We start from the raw sequence: 25493 nt of genomic DNA, 5'->3' as shown, positions 1-25493 counted from the left end.
GTTTTCTCTGGCGCTGACCTTCACTTGCTGCTTTTACCATGGTGGTGTCCTTTGTAATTTAATGTGACTAAAATATCCCATTATCAACATCGATCAATTCTCCAGTTATGGGACCAGGGTGGCTACTAATACAATAGAGGTGAATTCTCTCGCTAGATAAAAGGGATAGCATCAGATTATAAGACTCTCACACTGATAAAACCTTTGAGCCAGTACACCGTGTTTGATTCACAAAGCATTTGCTGCAACCTCATTGTTTTTAGTAAATCTGCTATCCAGACAGCTCTGGAGAGAAAGAACTTATGCCCCTGTTGTGCCGAATCAGGCACTTTATCATCCAGTCATTACTCAGTAAAGCAGATGAGTCTACAACACACATGCCACCAAATGTATTGTAGATAGCTGAGAGTTTAAAGCTCCATAAAGGAGTTTTTGAATGTTTTGTGTACGTCTCATCAAATCTGGGATCCCCTTAATTCTTTGGGTGATTGCTAACAGATGGTTGTGTGGGTTTTTTTGATGATGCAGTGAGCTTTTATACAGTAGGTTCAACAGGTGCTTTTTCATCTGCAGAGAGTAACATTTGTTCAAACTAAGCACAAAACAGTCAGTAGATATCATTAGAAGATGCCGCATGGATAAATACACTGTAATGGTACAGTCAGTCATACTAACATTAATCACACACGTTTTAATCGTACACAATCACACATGATGAATGAGCAGCGTAAAAGTAGCAAGTAAACAGCTGAAGAGCGATTTAAGTCACACAAATCAGATTTTATATTCCTTTTATTTCCTCGTGTACGTGTATAATCCACTGACTGAACACAAGACAAAACACTCAAACTGACAGGAGCAGACAAACAGAACAGCACCATGACGCGACAAGACGACACCATCTTGATCAACATCATATGGTGTCACATGTTCATATAGCATGGTGCAGCAATATGGCTTGTGCTTGTAAGTGTTTCATCAATCAGGTGTTAACTTATGATGAAAGCTGCTGCTCTCTGTTTTAGAATGGGGAAGGTTTTACTGCTAATGATTGTGGTAGCTTGGTATACTGTAACTATATTATCCAGTACGTCGGTAGTCAGTATGTTCATTTGTGTGTTTTTATGCCGTATTCATAAACTCTGAAGTCAAACTAATTTCCACTGCATATTTAATGCAATGGGTGATGGAGGTACAGTATATGAAGCGTTTGATTTACTAAAGCTCAGTCTCCACGTGTGTGTTTGTGTAGGGTGCGTTTGGGTGCACATGCTGCCATGTGCACACATTGTAATTAATTTAATTGAAAAATGATGCATGAGGTTATTGAGTTAATGATCCTTAATAGTTAATGACACTAAGCGTACAGTAAATGGAGCCTGGGAGTCAGTCTGGTATCATATAGCACCAGCTGTCTAAACAGATGTGTGTGTGTGTAAATCCATGTGCTGATTATTCTCTGATACACTTGTAATGTCATATAACAAGTTCATCATTTCACTTCTCAGTCAAGCGCTTTGGTCCACTTTCTGTAGCTGACACTCATTTCATTTGTCATTTAAGTACTTTTCCTAGTAAATGTCACAAATTCTATGGTATGAAAAACACCAGGAGTGAGTAGTAAATGTGTTTTTATGAAAATGATGTGCATTATAACCTACAGGCTGAGTACTGAATATTTCCCTTACATCTATTCAAATGTCCCCCAACTGCCATATGTTCACTTCGATGATGGACGCACTTTGACTTAGCATAACTGAAGGAGCATGCGGACAGGGTCGGAGCTTCAATTAAGAATTTTCAGGCCACCCGCACTTAAAATGTGACCACCCATCAAGAACAGAGACAGAATGTGCTCTCGATAAAATAGCTTACTAGAACAGAAATGTAAATGATATGATTCCTATGTCCTACTACGTCAGTGAGTTTAATCTCAAAATTGATCATTGTCATCTCTCAGATCATTTTCAAGAGATTGGGTTTATGTCTTTGTATTTAGCCCAGTTTAGCACAAGCACCGGAAGCAGTGGGAACAGCTTGCAGTCAGTTTCTTACTCAGGTAGCTCTAGTGATTGAGCTAACTGCTTGTTAAATCACAATTGCTTATGTGTTTTTTGGGCAGACTGTAGCGCCTCTCCCCCTGAGGAGAGTTGGCAGTCTTTTTAAGTGAATTTGCACTTGCTCCACGCTCACCGTGGACTGAGACCAACAACACGTTCAGCTGACCTCACAGCAGCCACCCAGAAACATGAAGGAGCTGTGAGTGTGCGTTCCAAATGTAAACAACTAATCATGAATACAGAATGGAGTAACGTGAATATTTAACATGGTTTATAAGAGTTACCATGAATTAGTTTATTCCAGTTCGTTAACATAAAACTTTGTTTAAAAATTTGTAGAATTATGGGAAAATTAAGTTAGAGATTGATGAGGGGAATAGGAAACTAGGTAGTCTGTTAAGTGTCACTTGACTGACTTTGAAGATGCTTTCGATCTCTCTTATGATATGGATATAGAAATCCTGTAATGATGTTGTGCATACCGTATTTACCATATTTCTCCAAATTGTGAACAGGGCCGTTATATACCTCTGCAGAGGGGACCAAGTCTTTACTTAAAGCATTAAATTTGGCCTTTATATCTAATTCCCTCAGTTTAATAAGTATATGTGGTCAAGTTTTGTACCTTCCTTTGGCTGAGACATTAACACACAGACACCTGTAGTGACTGAAATATGTTATAAATATATAACAATAATATATGTAATATGATCAATATAAATGCCAATGTGACCACAACAGCTTTCATGGCTTTCATCTTTGACAAGATATCAGCGTGTCCGTGCATATAGACAGACACACACACATACAGACACATGTATGAGCATCTGTGCCCAGCTGAAAGTGCAACAGTAGCTCATTAGAGCTCTGAAACCACACAACGCACAGCACCTTAGGAATGTGAGAGTGAAAAAATACAACACACAAAAGAACGAAAGTGGAGAGACAATTTAAGCTGTAAAGGAGGAGATTTAAGAGAAAGTTTGTGAGGTGGAAAAGTTTGTAGAAACGATAAAAGAAGGAAAAGGTAAAGAGTGAGACGAGTGCAGAGCTGTTGTAAATTAGCTTGTGTCTTGTGTGCTCACTTATCTGTGCACGTGTGTGTGGCGCTCTATCTTCTCTGACTTGCAAACCTCTTCAGGGACAGAAGATCTACAGCAGCCGTTAATCTCATTTTAATAATTGATGCCATCTTCTCCAGAAGGAGTTTGGCTTGGACTGTTGGCATGAAATGATACATTTAGTGCTCTCTGGTAATTGCCATATTAGTTTATTTTCGCCCATTAGCCCAGTCTGCAGCCAGTGAAATGGTTTAAATGCATGATATCTTTTCAGCTACATTATTTTATGTTACAAGGCGATCCACTGCCTCACCAGTTCACAGTCAGTGTGACTGAAAACAGGTTTTCTTTTGCTTAAAGTACCACTTCTCTAATTAACTTAATGTAAACTTTAACAATTACAAACTATACTGCAGTGTTAGCAGTATGGTTTTCTTTGTGCACATTTTTATCCATGCTAGCTTTGAGGCTCTGTCAGTCGGTCGACCGCTTTTGGTCCAGACATAATTAACTCGACATTAATTCTATGGACCAGTTACAGTTTTGTCCAAACATTTGTGTTCTTCTACTCACTCGACTTCTTGCCTAGCGCTATCAGAAGACTGACATTTGTCATTTTTAGTGAAATGTCTGGACAACTTTGCAGATTGTCATGCAGATATTTTTATTCCCCGGAGTGTGAATTATAACAACTTTGCTGATTCCTGGACTTTTCATGCATAAAACCATCATCAAGTCAGATTTTTAGTTATCCAATACTCTCCTTAATGTCCAAATACCTGCAAAACTAATGACATTCCCAGCAGCTGCAGCTGTACATTGTGTACTGACTCGCTAAACTAAAATGATAAATGGCAACATTATACCATCTGCATGTTAAAATTGCGATGACGTTAGCATTTAGCTCGAAACATCTCTGTAAGTACATTCTGATAGAGCTGCTAATGTAGTCTTAGTGTTGTTTACTTACATTGGGTTATCTCTCTTATGATTGCACAGAAACATTATTCACATCACACTCTGAAGATGCAGTGCAGTGGTTGACACACACTGATGTGAATGTGGCTTTTAACGTTCACTGCACCATAGCAAAATAATGAACTCTGTTGGGAGCACTGCGTTCATTTGACTGAACCTAAGGACAAAAAAAATAGTGCTGTGAGGACACACAACCTTCACCCAGTGTTCTAACTTTGATGTGCAACTCTGATGTGTCCTTCAGGATTCAGTGTGTTCAGTGGCAGCACAATGTACAGTGACATACTGAAAGTGAGTTCTGAAAGGCAGAAATCTCAGCAATGAATGGGTCATTTTTTGTATTGATCAGAAACCTTGTAAAATATTGATTATGGTCATTTCCAATTCAATAGTACTACCACAATTTAAGCTGTAGGATAAGCAGGATTTTCCTGAATTAGAACTCTTTTTGGACATTTTGGATGTGCCCACAAAATAAGTTACCTTGGACAATTTAAATCAAACCACACAAAAAGAGTTAATTGCTGATGAATAAAATGAATAAGTTCCGCTTCGACTTTCGCCTTTGGATTTTTCACTCAACACTACGGACGTACTCATGAATCCTGTGGAGCATTTCGATGGCCGCCCCCCTTCAGACAACAGAGCAGCCCTGCAGACTCTCCCGCTGTTCCACTCTGATGCCTCCAGGGAGAATATACCGTAATGGAAACTTGTGATAGCACTTTCTGGGGGCAAAGTAAACTGTGGAAGCAGAGCAGCTTCCTTCAAGAGAGGAGGAGACACCAGAGACAGAAAACCCAAGAAGAGAAGGAGTGTTTAAGAAGCAGTTAAAAATCCACATTCCCCCCTCTAAGGCCGCTTAGGAACAAAAGTAATCCAGTTCCTCCTTTCAAATATTCATGAGGCTGTTTGGCTGGAGGGCAGTCCTAACTCAAACACAGACAGACACTAAATTTAGTTTAACTTTAACTAGTGTGTGTGTGTGTGTGTGTGTCTGAGTGTACTGTGTACTGTAAGAGTGTGTGTGGGCTCACAGCTTACATAACTACACCCTTCAGGAGTGTGTATGTATGAGTTGGGGTTTGAGTGTGTGTTACAGTGTGAGAAGGGCTCAAAGCTTTTTTTGTTTGTGCTCTTGTTCATGTGTGTGGCCCGTGTCTTGAGGCTGCCCAGAGGCTGCTCCGAGCACTTTCTCTACTTAGTGTGTGTGTGTGTTTACGTGTGTTATTGCATTTGGGTGTGATTCTGAGGTTATCCCTCTGTGCATCTGCTCAGTGTGTGAAAAACTAGGCTGTATCAGGGGTTATGCTTTTGTGTGTATGTGTGTGTGTGTGTTTCATTCTGCCCATGTGTATAACTGTGCTTTATGTATGTGTGTGTGTGTGTGTGTGTGTGAATGTGTGCATGTGTGTCACATATCTGTAATTTTGTACATTTGTGTGGTCAAAATGAGCCGTCTTATCTAAAATTGCGCCAGAAAATTGCTCAAAATGAAAAATACCCATTACATCCGCCACACACACACACACACACACACACACACACACACACACACACACACACACACACACACACACACACACACTCTCACACTCACACTCACACTCACACTCACAAACACTCACCCAGACACCTGCTCTGTCAATGCACTACAACACCGTGATTGAAAGATAGCAAAGCGTCACGGTCCAGTTGTTACTCTCTGTTCAGTTCATTTTGTCAAACTCTTCAAGCTCAAATCTTCCCATCAAACACGTCTATATTACCAACAGTGTGCAGCTATTGTGTACAAAGTGTCGACTACTGTTTCTAAACATTATTTTAAAAAAAAGAATCCGACATTTCAGAGCATTTTCTCCATTTTTTTTAACTTAAAAACATGTGTTTGATTAATTATTCATGTTCATCATCAATCATTTGGGCATCAAACTACCAATCTGATCAGTGGATAACCTGCTCTACCTCTGAGCCACAGCTGCCCTTATTCAGTGTGTTCACCACAAAACAAAAGAAATATAGTATATATATAGAAGTATATATATTCATATTATTATGTTACTCTAATGTTACCCTAGAACATATTTTTTTCTTCCATCTGATTGTAAATGATGAGTTCATCCTGTTTTCTGCTCCCTCATGGAAAACTGCTTGTCAAATTAGATCATGACCACACGCTGACGAATTAAACTCAGTGATCTCATACAGATCCGGCCGTGTCCAGGTACGCTGCAAACTCTGACCTTGCTTTTCATGGACCGTGTGTTTTACTAGCATGGTTTCGTCTGATTTGTGGGGGAGCTGTCGTAGAATTAGGGCCCCACTGGCTCCTGTCACCGCCAAGGTTACGGTAATACGCTGGCAAGAGGATATATTCATATTTCACGGCTCGGTGAGTTAGAGCCACACCTTACGGATGCTTTGAAGCATGTGCAGAGGTTTGGTTGATGGACTGCAAAGAATAAAGCAAACTGTTCTGTTCACGGGTTTCACCTTTGAACTAATGCGGAAGCACAGTTCAGCTGCAGTTTTCAACTTTAAAACATTGACCTGGTGATGTTTTTTCTAGCTTCTGGATGAGGCACAACTCTGGGAACACCTTTGCTCTTCCAACTTGACATTTAATTGAAATCGGCATGGCCTATATTCTCTGGAATCTTAGCAGAACTTCGATGTGCCCATGGTTTTCTTTTTTTTTCCAGCGTCATGACTTACGTCCTTTCGTAACTTGTTCATGTTTTCCAACTTTTAAAACCTCACAGGAATCCATTTCAAACTGTGAAACTCCCCCTGGAACACCAGCAAATTGGAGATTTTTATGTTACTGTCTATTTCACTGTTATTCTACTCAATTTTTAGAAGACTCCTCTTCAGATGCGTAGGTTGAGAGGTTGAAAGCGAATAATTGGCTGGGGGTTTTTAAACTCTTGAAACATCACCTGTGGGCTCTCCAACCTTTCATTGAAATTAGCTTGTTGAGTGCTGGGATATCTTGGAGTAGTATATTTGTGTGAAATAGCTGAAACTTGCCTGAGTTTCTTGTACTTTTTTCTCCATATCTTGACAATTCTCTACCCTGCCCTTCACAGCCTGAGAGCAGGTTTCTTCTATTCAGGCAGGTACATGCATATTGGTTTCCTCTTTCTGTCTCTCTGTTCCTAACATTGTAATTATCTCCAACACTTGATAAAACCCTCAGGCTCTCTCCTTCTCCCCTTTCTCAATCTCGCTTTATTGCCATCATTATATTGCACTTAATCATCCCTTGGTTTTTTTTTTACATGCATTGGTTTCTGATCCATCCATTCTCATCTCATGCTTTCTCCTCATCCCTGTATCTCTTCTTTTTTCGTTGCTTTCCATCTGTTCCTCCTTCTCTGCACTCTCATTACTGCTCTTTTTGCCATTCTTCAGGCAAAGTGTGTTTTCCCCGTAATGAATTTGTCAGAAATAGGTCAAATAGCAAAATACTCACTTTGTGCTTCCGTTCTCTGTCTCTGTTATTCCGACACCTAGTTTTACTTCGAGCTTGTTTACTCCCTCTACCTCCAGCCCCTGCTCCTTCACAAGGCTCTGCTTTCATCTCAGATGCAGGTTTAATGTCAGGCCTTTCATGCTTGACCGTGAACCCAGAGGATACATTTTGATGCTTTAACTACATTTGCTAAAAAGCATATCCATTTTCAGGGATGCAGGAGGTCTGCTGGTTTTTAATGCCAGTGCAGCACTCCTTCACTTTTCAGTGTAAAATGATACACCTACACTCATTAATATTCATGTTCAGCTGCAAAGTAATCAATGGTTGTGTTGTACCACAATGTGTTCAAAGACAGTGAAGCAGACAGGTAAGCCAGTGTTATGAAGTCTACCGCTGACCCATGTTTCTTTGAATGTCTCCCTTTATTAGGTACACAAGAATCAGCTCATTAATTCATATTAGGCTCTGCACAGCAGGATCTCCACTGTGCGGTGATGTGTGTGCTTCTGTTTAGAGGAACAAACATGGAGGGAGGAGAACATTAAATCAACAAAACTCAGTAGCTCAAATGAAATTGCTCCTCTGTGATGGTCACATGGGTTATAGTGCTTGTGTTTTCTTGCATTGGTTTTGGTTTTCATTCTCTTTGATACCCCTCATGGACTCGAGGCTTCTGGAAGTTCTTGTTCTTGTGTTGCTTACAAGTTTTTTCTGTTTGTTCTGTTTTGTATTTTTCAGGATGATTGAATACTCACTGGACCTGCAGAACCTCAACTTCACCGCCATCAGAACAGTGAGGGTACTGCGGCCCCTCAAAGCAATTAACAGGGTGCCAAGTAAGTCAGAATTCCACTTCAAGCTGGAGTATATTATAATACATTTATCAGTCAAAAGGAGAGAGTGAACTTTGCAGCCTCAGCTGTGTGTTCATCAGTGAGTTAGGCAGTGACAGAGACAGTGATGTGTCATGCAGTGATTTTTTTGGGGGGCTTTTTGTAAAAGAATGTTGAAGATGTTGAAGAAAAAGCATTGTATATCTGAAACCTGAGAGATGACAGGATGCTCATTCATATAATGCCGTCTCTGGCTCTCATTCAGCACCAAGGACAGCTGCCTGGCAGAGCCTGGTCGCTTGGTCGCTGTCCGAGCTGCTGAATGTGAGTCATTGAGCCAGGAATACCTCAACTGTGAACATGTTCAGATTAGATGGCAATGAGCAATTCTTATTACTTGCTGGAAAGAGAGGGATTAGGCCTTGAGCTGATTAGAGCCATGATGTCTTTTAACTACTTTAGTGTAATGAACTTATCACAATGTATTTGATGTGTGTTTGATTTGTAAAAACATTGATTTTTACAATAGAATGGACCATAACTTAACCATTCAATAACATCCTATAAGGATATTAAACCAAAGCACACCATACATTACCATGCCTGGTTCAGAAGTGCACGACAGCCACTGCAACTTTATTTGCATAGCAATTTTCAACATCAAGGCAATTCAAATTTCAGAACATAATTAATTAAAAGGCGTTAAGATAAGACATTAAAGAACACACGGCAATGTAAAAAGACACAATTAGATAGGATTCAAAAGGAGTAAAATAGAATTAAAGATAAAAGTTAGCTCAAATAGAATAAGACAGATTAACCAGCGAAGCTCCGGCGCAGAGAACGTTATGAATACATTTAATCAAATAAACAAAAAGCCTTGTTTTAAGAGAGATCAAGTTTGTTCCAGATGAGTGATGAATAAAAAACAAAATGTTGCTTCTCCAAGTTTTGTTTGTTTGTCTGTAAGCTTCATAAAGTAGAAGCAGAAGATATTGAAGATAAATGCATAATTAAACACAAACAAACCTCAAGTGGATTCAGCCAGTGCATCAGTCCTAGTCAGTTTCATCAGTCCTAGATGGGAGTACATATAAGTACAGTGGTTACTGGTTTGATTAGACCACCGTGGCACAAAGGAGGCAGCAGAGGTTGTGCCCAAGGCTACGGCCATGATGAGGAACAGGCACTCAGTATATTGTAGCGTCCAGGGTTCACATACTGTCATCCTGGAATCAGTCTATGAATAGTTAGCTAATGTAAATGTATAGCAGCAACAGCTAATCCATAGGACCACTTTCTGTACCGTATGAAATGATTTATATAAAACTTGAATGTTATTGAGACAGCATTTACAGCTTGCCCTGATATGTGTTTTGCTGAAGATGTTTTTCCCCCCAAAAATATGAGGATTTTCTTTGAAGTGACTCAAGTTGTCTGAATGTGACCATGCGTTAGTCATACTTTAACAGCACCTGCTGTGCAGGTATTGCAGAAATAATCAACTGAGAGAGAAATGTGTGAAAAGTATAATAGTAATGTGTTGGTAACTTTTTGCCGGTATGTTGATTTAAAAATCACACGATCCAGCCAACGTTCCCCCACAGAGATACTTTTTTGTCAGTCAGAAGTAAAACATCATGTCTGCTTGTGATAACAAGGGGGAGAGAGTGAGGCCGAGGCTGCAGTCTGTGGCTGACTCATCAGCTTCATGAGTTTATGTTTTTAATTAGACAGAGACTTCTGCATCTCAACAGAGTTTCATTTCACAAGGGTCTTTCAGAGGAATCATTGATGACTGTGCAGACATTTTATCTCTCAACAGTGACAACAGTCTGAGAGTTCTCTTTGGATATGAATTTGGTTTATTTGAATCAACTCCAGTGTTTTTAGTGGAATAGTGGCGTTAAGTTTAGTTTTTGGGGAAAATTTCACCCCAATCCTTCCTCTACTAATTAGGTTACTTGTTAGTTTGGGCCTGGTACCTGCTCTTTTAATCATTAAATGCACAGTGCCAGTTGAAAATCTGCAGTGAATATGCTCTAGTGCAGTGCAGTACTTACCGTGCAATGGCATTAATCTTGCGCCACAATAAACCAACACAGTTGTAAGTGCAGCATGATAAAAACCTGACTGACAAATGCAGTCCAAATGCCTTGCAGCTTTTGCTGTAATTATGCAATTTTGATTGGATACCTGTTGTTTCAGTGAGGTGACCTGGTGGTTCACAGGTGAAGTTGTGCTGTTGGGCAAAATGATTTTGTCTTATGCATTTCTGCAACTGCAAAGAATTCAATTAAAAAGAAAATGCTTAAAGGGAGGTCACGTTCCATCTCTGTTCAGCCAAAGCTATCTGAATCCGTAAGTATTTTTAATCCACTCATTTTGACAAAAACTCAGCAACCAGACCCATCTCTGAAGTGATGTTCAGTCGTTGCTGTAGCACCCCAACCCCGACACTCCGACTCCAAAAGTGCCTCTTAGTCTCTGTCCTTTTTGATGAGAATAATCAGAGCTTGCTTCGAATTGCTTTTGTGCTTTATGCGTCTAAATTGTGCCTAGCAGGCAATCATTTTAAGAAGCTATGAGTATTCTCTAAGTTGGATATGCTGGTGCTTGAAGTTAATGTTGTTTTGCTTCTTTTATAAGTATAATTGCTAAACCTCCCACTGCTCATAAATCCGCAACATAAACTACCCAGGCAATTTATTTTTTTTCTTCTTCTAAAAGCAGGTGAAGCAAATTTTGTTCGTTACTGTGAAATGTGCTGGTTTCTATGCGGCACATGATTTATACAGAGATTATTTCTTTATTGAATATGCAGGCATGCACAGCACATACATGTCTGCCGCCAATGTACCTGGAATCAAGAGCACTTTTGTGTGGTGATCATATCCAACGCTGTTAATTCTCTTTCTTCTCTGTGTCTTTTAAAGTCTTGGCCATTCTACCCCTTTTTTTGTCTCTCTTTCTTGAGTTTACTTCATCTGTCTCTCTGTTCAAGTCCATTCAGGTGAAAAGACAGCAAGAATATTGCATTTACCTTTTTGGATCCTTCTTCTATCACCCACTAAATTCACTCTGTTCTCACCAATTATGTGCTTTGCATCATTCATGTCTTATGCAGACTCCACCCCCCCATCCTCCGTAATTGCGTAATTGCAGTATTTTTCGATACTAAGTATACATACAAAACACTAAAACAGTTGTTACCAATACCATTCTTATAACCTTAAAGGTTCTCTGCATGACATTCAGATGGCATTAAAACAAGTACTTGCTGTGCAAAGATCCTGTAGTAGTAACAGCGATCCAACTACAGAATGAAGTCACACTCCCTCTTTGTGTGTTTTAATCCAAGCTTCTCTGTTTTCTGTTCAGTGAATGAACCCGTAGTGCAGCAAAACTGAGCCTATAAATAAATCAGAGCTGCTGCCCAGCGACAGACTCAGCTAAATTCCTGAGCTAATAGCACAGAACCAAAGTCACAGTTAGCACTACACAATGAGTGAACAATGAACCATTTGTCTTGGTCTGAGATGCAGATATCCAGTATAGAGAACCGTGACCTTAACTAGGCTTTAACTATGGAAGAGACGGATGACAAATCATTTGTGGGTAGTTATTGGTTTTGCATCAGTCATATGCTTCACATTTGAATGCACTGACAAACAGTTCTCTTTGTTTGGTTGTGCTCAGCAGACACTATGACGAGGAAAAACAAACTTTGTTGACTTTGCAGTCCTTGGTGTAACAAAGCAGACGTTCAACAAAAGTTAACATTACGAAAAAACATTCTACTTTGTTAGTTTTGCATCACAAAGGTTTGTCTTTCAAACTTTCACTCCATCCCTAATGGCTGGCAGTGTTTGTGTGTAAGGTGGACTTAATTTGCCTTTGAATGGGTTGCTCTGTTCAGCTCTCTGTGGGAAGGAAACAAACAATGATAAGTCATTAGAGTCTAAACCATGTTTACAGCTGTTATCTGGTAATTCTATGAGCGGAGGTGACTTTTTTCTATTCACTGAGCTTCCTTTTTAATAAAAAAGGCAAATGTGTCGAATAGGTGTGTATGTAACACTCAGATCCCCTCGCACTGGATTGGTGTGTTCTTTGTGGCTCATACAGCAACATTTCAGTAAGGACGTGGTATTTGGATTATGGAAGAATAAAAGAGAGGGAGAGGCAGGTGAGACAGGAGAGATAAAAACAGACAGAAAGAGAGAAAAACGAGAGAGGGAAAAGGGAATTATCCAGCTCCGTGAAGGATAGGTGAAGATGGACGAGAGGAAGAGAGGGATGATGAGAGGGAAGATGTGGGGGCACCCAGATGAGTAGGTTATTACGATGATAGATAGAGCTGAGGAGAGCAGAGCAAAGGATGGAAGGAGTCGTCGGCTGAATGGAGATAGAATGAGGAAGGGACAGTGAGGACGGAAGAGCGGAAGATCAGATGAGAAAAGGGAGATAATTAGATCTTTGAGAAAAAGAAGGGGCGATACAACCCCTGCGCTTGTTTTTTAATTATTATTTTTATTATTACTTATTTCATTTCAAGCAGCACTAGTCCAGCACTCATTCATTCATGCACAAACACACACACACACACACACACACACACACACACACACATTTTCATGTGTCTTCAACTTAAATGAACTGCTGTTTATGATTAAGGCATAAATCCCAATGTTGCACATTTCCTCTGACCTTGAGTCAAAGGTACGTAACAAAACACACACACACACACACAAACGTACACCACTTGAAGCCATCGTGGTTGCATGCACTATCCCTTTGAGGTTTTTAGAGTAAGTGAGTAGTTTCAATATGTCAGACAGTAATGCAGACAAATCTCACGTTTAGGACTCGGGGGGGGCAGGAAATGTCTGATTATTATGGGTAAAGTCAATCAGTTGATCTTTTGACGTGTCACAGTAGGAGAAGCATTAATAATATATAAGCTGGTACAGTTTGGCTTAAATTTAACACTTAAACATGTTTTAGTTGCCCTGCACAGATAATGTAGAACTAAATAATTCAGAAAATAGTGGCACTGAATGTTAAGAAATGTTGTTATCACATCTTTCAGTCATCCAATATCATCCAACATTAGCGTTTGTGTGATAATGGAGCCCGTCAGGGGAAACGTAAACGCTTTCTTGAATTGGTATTCAGTGGCTCACTTATGCTTTATCAAATATTGACAGGACTATTACCAGCATAAATCTGAAAGTGTCAAATTATTTTGTAAATCAGCAGCCACAGTGGCCAGAGGAGGAGAGGGTTACTTTATAACAAACACAGTTGTGCACTACACCAACTCTGGCTGCCAAAGACAGTCATTTCACTCGCCTTTATTTGTTGGATGAATAAAGACGCAATTCACTGCTTTATTAAAGACAATTTACCACAGAGCTCATCTCAGGGGTAATTCAATCTGCATGCTGCTGGAGAGACACAAACAGAGTCACAGAGTGCTTCGCTCATGCAGACACACACTAACACACCAACACATGGACACACACACACACACACACACACACACACACACACACACACAAACACTGGTTGTGTTTTTGTGTCCCAGCATCCATTGCTATTGCAAAGCCACTTGCATATCTACGTTTGTAGGCTCATACTGACTGAATTTGCTCGCACACTCAGTGAAAGTGAACACAAGAGTCAATTAATGGGGCGCTAATGGAAAATTATCCAGGTCTGGTTCCCACTGGCCACAGCTTAAAGGGCTGGGACTGTTTACTACATTACCCACATCCCCCTGTGGGAGAAGACTGTATTAGCAGCCAAGGTAACGGTCATCAGCTGACTCTCTCTCTCTCTCTCTCTGCCACCCCTCTCGTTTCACTTATATTTATTCTCACTTCTAATCTCGTTTGCATGCTGCTCCTTCCCTTTTCTCTTCTGCTCATTCCCCTGCCTCCATCTGCAGCGGCTCCCTCCATCAGCCGTAATTGATGATTGATGATTAAAGTTGCCTTTTATATCAAACAAACATTTGTTGTTCTATTTGGTTAAAACTTTGTAATAGCCCATGATCAAACAGCCAGGTTTACGCTATTATTCCAATTAAGTGACTTTAATTTCGCTTTTACTACAATTTTCTTTTCACCTTTTAATCGCTCTTTTAACCTGTTAAAGCTTTTGTGTGCTGTTTCATCCCTGTTTTATCTTTTTTCTCTCTTTTAGCCTTGTTGTTTCCTCATTTTATTTTGTGTGAGTAGGTTTTTTGCATTTGGTAACGTGTTATGTGAAGTTTACTATTATTACTTTTGATTGATTGTTAATATGTTCACATCCATTTGTCTTATTGCAGCACTGCAAGCTGCCGCTGACTTCAAACAGACTTAATCATTGTGAGGAAAAAGATGTCTGTTTCAACTTTCTCAAAGGAAATCAAGTTCTGTGATGTGGAATATTTGGCACCAGTTCAGTGTAATATAGTTGGATTTAGATCCGCTAACTTGATTTGAATGGCATTTTGTGTAGATAAAGACAATAATCACTAACAGAAGGCCATTAATAGCAATGCACTGATGTAGAAATGCTTTTCTGGGCACCTTATGTATGTTTTGCCCTGACTTGCAGAAGGGGGTTAAGAATTCTATGCTTGTAAGTCATTAAATATTTACATCCAAAATCCAGACTAAGCTCAGTTTACAGTTCACAAAAGGTCATGTCAGTGCCTGTCTGTGTTTATACTAAAAGGATGAAAGAGGAAGGATATCTTCTATCTTTCCCAGAAAAACAAAAAAAAGCAATTTAAATTCTCATGAAAAAGGTGCATTTTCTTTTAAGTTTCTTTTTTTCCTGCATTGCTAAAGAACATTCCCCTCACAGAGATATAAAATGAGAAATGTTCACCCATCGCTGAGGATTCTTGTATATATATGACATTAACAAATGCAGCTGTGCTCTTTCTGTTTTATTTTTTGAAATATACATCTGTCAAGTTTCCAGGTGTCCTTATAGACTGTTCTTGTCTTATGCGTCTTCACACTAAAACATCTTAAATCATTAAGTCATTTGTCGGGACCCCTGGGAGAAGGTCTGACAACCGCCTACCCGCTTAGCCTTGATTAGTCAGCTAAATGCTGTATCAATCCTCCATCTATTTTACAGATACAAGTTAACCCCTAGTTTAGTTTCATCATACAGATCAGTGCCAAAGTAATGGGCCGTGGTATCACAATTAGCGTGGAGATTAGGGATTGATTAGCTAATTATGATAATACAACGGCTTATATGGAAATGCCAGTGTGATGTGTTAATTTCTGCGTGAGCAAAAGAGTGGGAGGGATGAGAGAAAGTGTGTCTGTGTGAAAAAAGAGGGAGCAAAAGGTAGTTAGGTGGAAATATGAAGCTTGATGAGTGTGTGTGTGTGTGTGTGTGTGTGTGTTTAACAGGGTGTAAAAGTGCCCAAATTACAGATGCATCCTTGTGTGTGTTTGTGTATTTCTACTATAAAAACACACTGACAAATGAGAAGTGAATTCAACACATGCTCAAATGACTTAGTTTTGATACTTGACTCATACCTTGAGGCAGCATGTTACAAATTCTTTGGTGGCTGTTTAAACACATCAGCCAGTTTGGTATTTTCAGCTGATGAATGAAAGCTGAATTGTCAGGATCTCAGCCAGGCTAACGTGATGGTAGGCTAGCTGTGTTTCTCTTCAGGGGCTGCCTCTGTTAAAAACTAATGGTTCGATGCATTGTGCATCGACAGGTCAACAAGCTGTCTCATCACAACAGCTCATTTAGAAGTGGGGAAGAAAATGCAATTATCTTTTGCCTGAATTAGGAGGATACAACTAGCTAAATCTTTAATGTCTTTTAAATCTGTTGGGCAGTGGTAAGACTGGTAGAAGATTGGTAACAATGTTTGGTTTCATTCATTTTAAATTCCTGCTGTACCTCTAATGCAGAAATAAAGCGTCACAACTCCAGATAGACAATCACCCTCCTCCTGTTTTAAAGATAAGAGTAGGGAAGGGTGACATTTAGGATAAGAAATGAGTTATGTGTTTTTTGTGTTTGCCTCCTCAGGCATGCGTATCCTTGTCAACCTGCTGTTGGACACTCTGCCCATGCTGGGTAACGTCCTCCTCCTCTGCTTCTTCGTCTTCTTCATCTTCGGCATCATCGGAGTGCAGCTCTGGGCGGGGCTGCTGAGGAACCGCTGCTACCCGGAGGAGAACTTCACACTGTGAGTCCCCCCCTGCTCTGTGTGTGTGTGTGTGTGTGTGAGTGTGTGTGAAAAAGAAAGCGTGAGGGAAACCAAGTGTGAAACAACCTGATGCTTGAGGATCTGTGATGTGTTGGTCTGTCAGCTTGAAAGTGTGTCAGATTGTCTGTGTGTGTGTCTCCGTGGGTCTGCCACGTCTCCTCTCATTACCTGCCCTCCCTCGACGTGACTGTAGAAGATTAATTACATCATCTACTCAATTTACCGATATTACCATAGTGAGAGATGAAGTTTCTCTCTCTCACCCTCTCTCTCTTGCTTTCTAATATGATGATGCTGATTGCAAACCAAAATTTCCACAAGGCAAATATCATTATCTCAGAGTAAATTCTGCGACCTAATTAAAAACAGACACTCTTTTTCGTTCACTCCCCCCAGCAGCCCTGTCAACACCCTCAACCCTCAGTTTCAGCAAACCCCACAGAGAGTGGATCAGGCTCAGTGTGGAGAGAAGACCCTGTATGTGTGTATGTATGTGTGTGTGTGTGTGTGTATGTGTGTATGTATGTGTGTATGTATGTGTGTATGTGTGTGTGTGTAAGTATGTGTGTGTGTGTGTGTGTGTGTGTGTGTGTATGTATGTGTGCATATGTATGTGTGTGTGTGTGTGTGTATGTATGTATGTATGTGTATGTATGTATGTATGTATGTGTGTGTGTGTGTGTGTGTGTGTGTGTGTGTGTGTGTGTATGTGTGTATGTATGTGTGTGTGTGTGTATGTGTGTGTGTATGTATGTATGTATGTATGTGTGTGTGTGTGTGTGTGTGTGTGTGGTTTTTCTTCCTTTGCCTTTTGTTATTGAAGGAATGAGGAACATTTTATCAGTGTTCTCTTTCCAAACCTCGGAGCAAAGGTATCTCACATGGTTTACAACTGACCCTTCACTAAGCCCCGCCCATCAAATACTGACCTGCCAATCATATCAAAGTATCGGTACGCTCTGACCAGGGTCAGACAACTACACAGCTGTGCTCCCATGAAACAGCTTCAGATTTTTGCCAGTTTCAGGCTGGTTGTGCCTGGGATATGTGTAATAATTACACTCATAACTCAGGGAGCTTGAAAGGAGATAAATGTTTCTGGTTTTTGAGCGAACATTAGCGGAGTATCATTACAGCACTTCAGTCATTAACTAACATTAGCACTTCTATGCTGCTGTAGCTACTGAAGGTTTAATGAATGTATACACATGCTGCTTTTGCTTTTTATTGACTGTAACAGTGAGCAGACCTACTCTGCTTTACAGGAGCAACGTTGCTTCCCCTTGTGTGGTGTTCGGGACCCGTTTTCATTTTTTTATCAAGAACAAAATGACACGATTAATTATTTTTTCAAACTCAGACTCATTGGCCTTGGCTCATTTTGATGAGTCTGAGTTTGAAACAAATGATTAATCGTATAATATTTCTTTTGATAAAGAACATGAATCAGACGTACTGTACCTTTATCCTCCAACCTACGTCTAACCTTTGCAGTTTGACACCTGGATCTATTTTTCTGTTTTTATACCTATATCTTTTCACCTTTTCACCTCTTCACTTGTCCTGTTTCCTTTTCTTTGGAGTGAAATCTCATTTTGGTGCATGCATGAGAGCGTTGTCGTTGCAAGAGAGTTGCACGGTATTTCAAAGACTAATGTTGTGTATCTCAGTGGCTGTGGGCTGTTTATTTTGGTGCAAGAGTCAGAAATTCAATTACTCTTCTGTCATGTCGCCTCAAAATCAGAAGAGTAAAAGTTGTTGTTGATTCAGGGAGGCTACTGATACGCTCCGTGCTCATGTTGTTCAGTGATACAGGGATCACACTGTGTGTGTTTGTGTGTCAGACTGCGTGTTGCATCTGTCTGTGCAGAGCAGCGGAGGCAACGGCTGTCAATCAGATGTCGATATCCTTCAACTTCTATCCACAAAACTGTGCATCATTTGGTGATTTCACACAGCTGGTTTTCATTACATTCTCACGCTCCATGGCCCACACCACAGCTCCCTTGCAAGATAACTTAATAGATGAGATATGATGTGACACGAAGGCTAAATTAATCATCTTTTTTTGACCAGTTTTTAAATCGCAACACCACAATTTAAGTGACGCTATGAACAATAACTTAGCAAGCTTTAGCAATAGTTTCCCAAAATACAAAACTGCACTCTGCAAAGATAAGATGGTATGTATTGTCCCCTTGGAGGAGCTTTTGGCTAATCTCTAGTGCTGGAGATATTTATACCATTACATGCTATATATCATCATAATGCATAATTGTAGTAGTTTGTAATGGTACAATATACACAGTTGAATTCACAGAAAGAAATTCAAACCACAATATTGCTTTGGAGAACTGCAATAACATATTTTTCTCTCACGCTACATTTAAAATATTTTTGTTTGAATATCCCATCAATTTAATGTGATTCTGTGGGGACTTTGTTTTATTAGTCCAAAGTTCCAGATCATTGTCTGGGAAGTTTCCTGGAAATAAATATGTATGTCTGGTAACAGTAATTAGGGGAAAATAGATTATTATTAATTATTTGAGTTTGAATAGCTGTGTTGAGTTCAGAAGCACTTCTCTCAAAGGAACTGCTCCACTTGAAAATGTATCCTCCATATATGATTTTTGCATGACTATGCTAGTTCAGCAATTGATTGAAATAAAGAAATACTTGGAAGCATACTACTTGTACACTTCCATTTTCCCTTTAATTAGTACTTTCTGGGAATGGATTTAGTTGCATATTAATTTCACCCTAGAAAATCACTCTTACACCTCCTTCACCACACCAATCCACCTTGAAGAGAACTGATGAAATTAAATTAGACAAGACAAGATACATTTTAAACAAGGTTTTAATCATTTAATTTGTATGCACATGTGTTTTGATGCCATCTTAGCTTATGTGTTTATGTAATGTTGTGCAGGACATTTGTTCAGTTGCATGTGGGACAGCAGGGTCATTTCTTAATTTGTTAAAAACAAAATCACCAATCAGTGATGAATTATATCCCCTGGTACCAGGAAAAAAATCAGGATTAGGAGCTGGAAGCTTAACAGGTGTTGTTTGTTCCCAAATATCTCTATGATTAAGAGTACAGCTAATACCACTGTGAGAATGCAGAGCTGAGACAATAACTGGGATTCGGTCGGTGGAGAGCAAGAGCCCGGAGAGACCAAATCCACAGCCAAGCAGTTGATTAGTCAGGTTTGGCTGCACGGAGGAGTGGGCTGGATGGCGGTTTGCACTGACGAGGCCAGAGAGAAAAAATAATGATCTGATGAGAGGCTTTGGGGAAGGCCATCACCATGGAAACCAATACAGAGATGGAGAGGGGATGTAATCATGGGATGTCCTGACCCACCTGAGTTAATTTCAGTAATGTTATCCGGCGTCGGTAAAACATGCACACAGACGGATTTCTTTTCATCACTAAAGCTGATGCAAACCACGTGTGATGGTTGTAAATCAGACGGCGGAGTGCTTCCCGAACAAGAGCGGCAGCTATAAAACACACGTCTTTGGATGCGGCGTCTTTGGCTGTCAGGAGTCCAACGTCTCTTCAGGTGTGAAATGACTGCTGTCTGTGTGACACTGTCTGGTGGCCAACGTAATCACCTCAGTATACAGACACACACAAGCCCGCTGTCCAATCTGATAATGAGCTGGGCTGTGATATCTGCTGTTGCTGGATGTTGGCTTGGTCGCACGCAGATGTGGGGACTAGTGGGTGGGGTGTGTGTGATTGGAAGACGAGCAGAATAAGTGGGTGGACGGTCACGTTTTCCTGACATTTGCTTGCTGTTCCCACGCCTCTGGTTGGCAATGAGACAAAATTACAAATGACAGAAGTCACAGGTGATCAGCAGGAAATCTGGAAACAGGCTCATCCACACAGACACACACTGAAAGGTATTTTCTTCCTAGCTGACGCACAGAGAGCGCCACATGGAGAGCAAACAACACTGAATGGGTTTGATGCTGTTTCTTTAACTATTAGAGGTTTTTCCGCTTGCTGGTGGAAACTGGGTTGATGACATTTAGCCAGAGTTGGGTGAGGATAAAGTACTTTACTTTTAGACAGAGCCAAGCTTACTGTGCAGCAAGCTTTATATTTAACAGACAGATGTGAGTGATATTGATCTACTCATCTAACTAGACAGTATCTGTCTAAGCTTGTGGTACTTAAATTCATATGAAAATGAATTTATTGGATGCTTAACACATAATTCAGGCACATTTAGGTGAAAATTTCATTGGCCCTATCAGCCAAAAATAGTTGCAAATGAGATGAGAGGATGCAGCTATGGAGATTCTCACCAGAACACCAGCTACACTGGAAAGTTAACTCATGTAATAGCTTCTATTCAGCGCAACACAGTAAAGATAGAAAGTCAGTGAAGGAGACAAAGACTGTGACAAAGAGTGAGAGACAGGGTAGTACTCGCAATGCCGCTCCTTGTGAACCTTCTCAAATACCAGGTCAGATGTAATTGCTTACCACCGCCGGCATTCATCTGTATCTCTTTCTCCGGTGTGCCCTTTAAATAGCAACCCACTCTTGGATTAAAGTGAGATCACACCGAGCTTTACTGTTCCCTGTCTTTTGCGTGTACCCTGCTCTTTTTGTAATGGCAAGGCAAACACCTTTAATGTCTTTTTATTTTTTTTCCTTTTTTGCCTCACACATATTCTTGTTTGTCTCTCTTCTCCCTGCCTTGCCTTCCTTTTGTTCAGTTATTGATTCAGTTTTTGATTTTTTTTTGTTTCTTTTCCAGCTTCCTTCCTGCCCTCTACTTCTACCCTCATTGTCTTTATTTCTTTTTTACAACATTTATGCTTTGAGCATTTCTCATTGTTTTTTATATCCTTCATTCCTTCGTATATCTTATGTCTTCCTCTGCTTTGTCCCTGTCTTCCTCTTGTTTCTTTTTTATTCACTTCTTACGCCTTGCAAAAAGTTGAACTTGCAACTCTCACTGGAACTCATTTAACGCAGCCTAGTAAAGCTCTTTTTGTGTCTCTGTAAAAGTTCTAGCGCACCAAAAAAAAAAAAGAAAGTTCTAGCACACCGCAAAGAAATAACACTGACAAAACCAGCTGATCAAACTCAAAATCAGACTTATGTTAAGGGTTGCACTTTAAGACCTTTCCAAAACTACAACTGACAGCCAACTGACCACTGGTCTGCATGTTCAGTATGTTCTCTGGCAGTGTGAGAGAGAATACAGTTGTCGGGTACTCTGCGTTTGAAGTCCAAAGAATATCACAGAAAGACAAACAAAACAAACCAATTTGTCACGCTGCTGGAGGTCTGTGCTTGGACAGCACCATAAAGTTTATGCTTTTCACTGGTGTTTTTCAGCCTGTATTTGTTTGCCTGTTTGTGGAGGAAGAAAAAGGGCAGAGGCGAAATGTAAGTAGATGTCTGTGAGTGATTCACTAAGCTGAAGAGTCAATCAGTCAATTCTTGCAGACTGCCGTCGTTACCGGTTCGTCATGATCCCTCTGAAGGTGGCAGACGTGTGTTGAACACAGCCAACAATGCCAGACACACCATAAAAGCTACAGGAAATGATCAGTCACATACGACAGAGATGGTTGACAAACTCTAAAAGCTTAATGCGTCTGGGAAAACGTGTCGCAGTATCAGTATAGAACCTTTCTGCATGTCTGCTTATTTTTCATTTGTGTTGTTTTCTTGTGTCAAACATAATCATCTATCTGTGTGTCTGCCTCTCCACTCTCTCTCTGTTACTCTCCACCCTTTCATCCACTCATCTCTGCATCTGTGATTATATTGTCTACTTTCAAATGTTGGAAATAGCCATGAAGGACAAGATGTTTTGCTCTTGTCTCATAATAAACCAGCATGAATACACACACACACACACACACACACACACACACACACAAACATACACACACTGATGGCATTTTCATTTTTTTTGACCCCAGTGTACTTACTGTGTGCTGCTCATTTACATTTTATATGACTTTAGTGTAGGTGATCGCTCACAACCTTCTGCTTTCACACTTCCAGTGCTTCGGGTATCAGTCTGCCTCGGCCTTACTACATGGCTGACGAGGATGACGAGCGACCCTTCATCTGCTCTCTGCCAATCGACAACGGGATCATGTCCTGCTCTGACGTGCCGGCCCGCCGTGAAGGAGGCAGGGCGTGCTGCCTAGACAAAGACGACGCCCTGTACCGCCAGTCGCTGGGCCTGAGCCCCGAGCCTCTGGCCAATGGCAGCATCAGTGTAGCGGGGCTCTGCGTCAACTGGAACCGGTACTACACCAGGTGTCATACTGGGCACACTAACCCCCACAAAGGAGCCATCAACTTTGACAACATTGCTTATGCCTGGATTGTCATCTTCCAGGTAGGAAATGTGGCTAACATGGTACCAAACACCACCAACCAGACTGCTTTGTTTTTGGTCCAAAACCACCTGTTAACTACCTTCTGATTCAATCAATCAGTCTTTATTCATATAGCGCTAATTCATAACAAATGTTTTCCATAAAGAGCAACACCATTTAATTAAGAGAGAGACCCAACGATTCAATAATATGAAATTAAGGATTCATGAATCTCCACATGAGCAAGCAGCAGGCATTAGACAATAGTAGCGAGGGAGAAACTCTCACTCAATATTCTGCAATCTTGCATGATTCATGATATGGTGTGAATTATGTTTGAACATTTACAGTGTGCTTAAGTTGTTGGATGAGTTACTCCAAATAGTTTCATGGAGTAAGAAGCTTGCAGTGTACTCATCTTCTCACAGACAGCAGCAATCGAAGTGAGGAGGAAACACGTGCAGCTCTGTGTCGCACAAAACGCAGAAGCAGGAGGCAGCTCAGGGCAAACACAGAAATAATTTTAGATTTACTTGTAGTTTTACAGCGTGAGCAGGAGAAGAGGCAAAAAAAAAAACCACACAGAAAGAAATAAAACTTACTTAGTTGTATTTAAGCTCTGTACTTTACAGAATGTTGAGCATTTTGGGAAATACCTTTATTTCCTTTCAGGCAGACGGTTAAATCCATACATACATACACCAAGTTGTTAAAACAACAATTCACTTTTTTTACCGAGGGTTTTGTATGAGGCTATTTCTTTGCAGGGATCATTTACCAGTAAGATGCAGTTCCCAGCTAAAAAAATAATCCAGAACACACAATAACCCATAGGAAAGATAAAACATCACTCATATACCAGCTGTAGACGTTGATTTCATTATGTTCAGACAGAGCAGGTGAGCTGCTTCCTCTTGTTTCATGCTAAGCCTACTGGCTGCTGGCATTAGCCTTATGTTCATTCAGCGGAGCGACATGAGAGGGGTATCAATCTTCTCATCTAACAGTCCCGTCAGAAAGCAGATGAGCACACTGCTCCTTTAACGGAGTATATAACCGTCAGAGCAGGCTTTCCATGGATGCTGATATTGTCTATTCACCATCGCCTCTCCCCTGGACTGTAGGTGATCACTCTGGAGGGCTGGGTGGAGATCATGTACTATGTGATGGATGCTCATTCCTTCTACAACTTCATCTACTTCATCCTACTGATCATCGTAAGTCACACTCATGCACACACACAGTACAGGAAGTGTGCAGAGGGCTGGGTGATGTGGTTGATATAAAGATCCTCGTAATGCTGTAGTAAGGATATTTTCAGATTTCTTTGTTAAGAAAAATCGCACATAAAATAATCCAAACTGTGTCCCACTGGCACTACATCAGTCAAAACTCTTCAGTTCTGTTAGACCAAAACATCAATAACTAATTTTGTTAATTTTTAATTGAAACATACTTGGATTAAGTCAATTTTAGAACATTAACATGATGAAAATAACAATGCGATCCCACTTGTTGTTAAGAGGAAAAGATATTGTTTAGGTCTAATACACACAGGTACATGCTTACTAATAAACACACACGTAACGAGGGTGTAGTTCCTGCAGACAGCTAATTCATATACTTACATCTATACATTCTACATGTAGATTTCCTCCAAGCTGTCTCAATGTACCTGCATACCCATGCACACACACATCCAGAAACACACACGCACAAGGCTGTCAGAGTGAAAGCTGAGCTGAAATCCCTGAAGAATCCTCTTTTGTTCTGATAAAACACTTTTTAATTCCAATCCTTTAGCTTCTTTCTGTATGTGTGCCGCATTGGGTGTGTATGCTTCTGTGTGTGAGCGTTGATGCATGTTCCCCTCAGTCTATTTCTTTTTTAGCCAGTGAGAGAGGATGTGTGTGTGTGTGTGTGAAAGTGTTATCATAATGCAGTGTGACTGCCAGTCCTGGTTACTTCATCAACCCAGGGGATGTCTTGTCTTTTTATTATACTTTTAATTGCCTGCCTTTAGATTCAGACACAAGCTCTGCCTCCCTTCTCCTCTCGGCTTGTCTCACAAACACAACCTTCTTTTCGTACCCCTTCATTTCTTCTTCCATTACTCTCTACATCTATCTCCTTAAATCTGTCAGTCTCTGCTCCCCACCACCCTACCGTTCTTACCTTTTCCTGCCATCTATCAATCCTCGACTCTGCTCAAACTTATTTCCACTCCTCCCTCCTCCATACCTCTCTGCCTCACCCTCTGCATCTGATTATTTTCCTTCACCCCCCCCCCCTTCATCTCTGAGCTGTATACTGAGCATCATTCATGTATCTGTCACTCTGCTCATTATTCTCAGTCACACACACACATATACAGGACACGTGGTTATTAATACACAGTAAAACGTTGAAAGCCCAATATTTATGTTAAATGATGTTTTGATGTTTCACCAAACCCTG

General features: G+C 40.5%; 1 protein-coding gene across 1 annotated transcript in view; it reads left to right on the top strand.

Annotated features, from left to right (window-relative positions):
- Window positions 1-25493, top strand: part of LOC139222893 (voltage-dependent T-type calcium channel subunit alpha-1I-like) — a 140155-nt gene that overhangs the window by 39394 nt on the left and 75268 nt on the right. The window contains exons 4-7 of the mRNA XM_070854797.1: window positions 8316-8413; window positions 16481-16640; window positions 22714-23056; window positions 24161-24253. Coding sequence (XP_070710898.1) covers window positions 8316-8413; window positions 16481-16640; window positions 22714-23056; window positions 24161-24253 — 694 coding nt within the window. The remainder of the gene's footprint in view (window positions 1-8315; window positions 8414-16480; window positions 16641-22713; window positions 23057-24160; window positions 24254-25493) is intronic.

This window comes from Pempheris klunzingeri, chromosome 3 (genome assembly GCF_042242105.1).
Source record: "Pempheris klunzingeri isolate RE-2024b chromosome 3, fPemKlu1.hap1, whole genome shotgun sequence".
Taxonomy (NCBI): domain Eukaryota; kingdom Metazoa; phylum Chordata; class Actinopteri; order Acropomatiformes; family Pempheridae; genus Pempheris; species Pempheris klunzingeri.
Note: the sequence above shows the minus strand (reverse complement) of the source record. Positions and strands in the feature narration are given on the sequence as shown.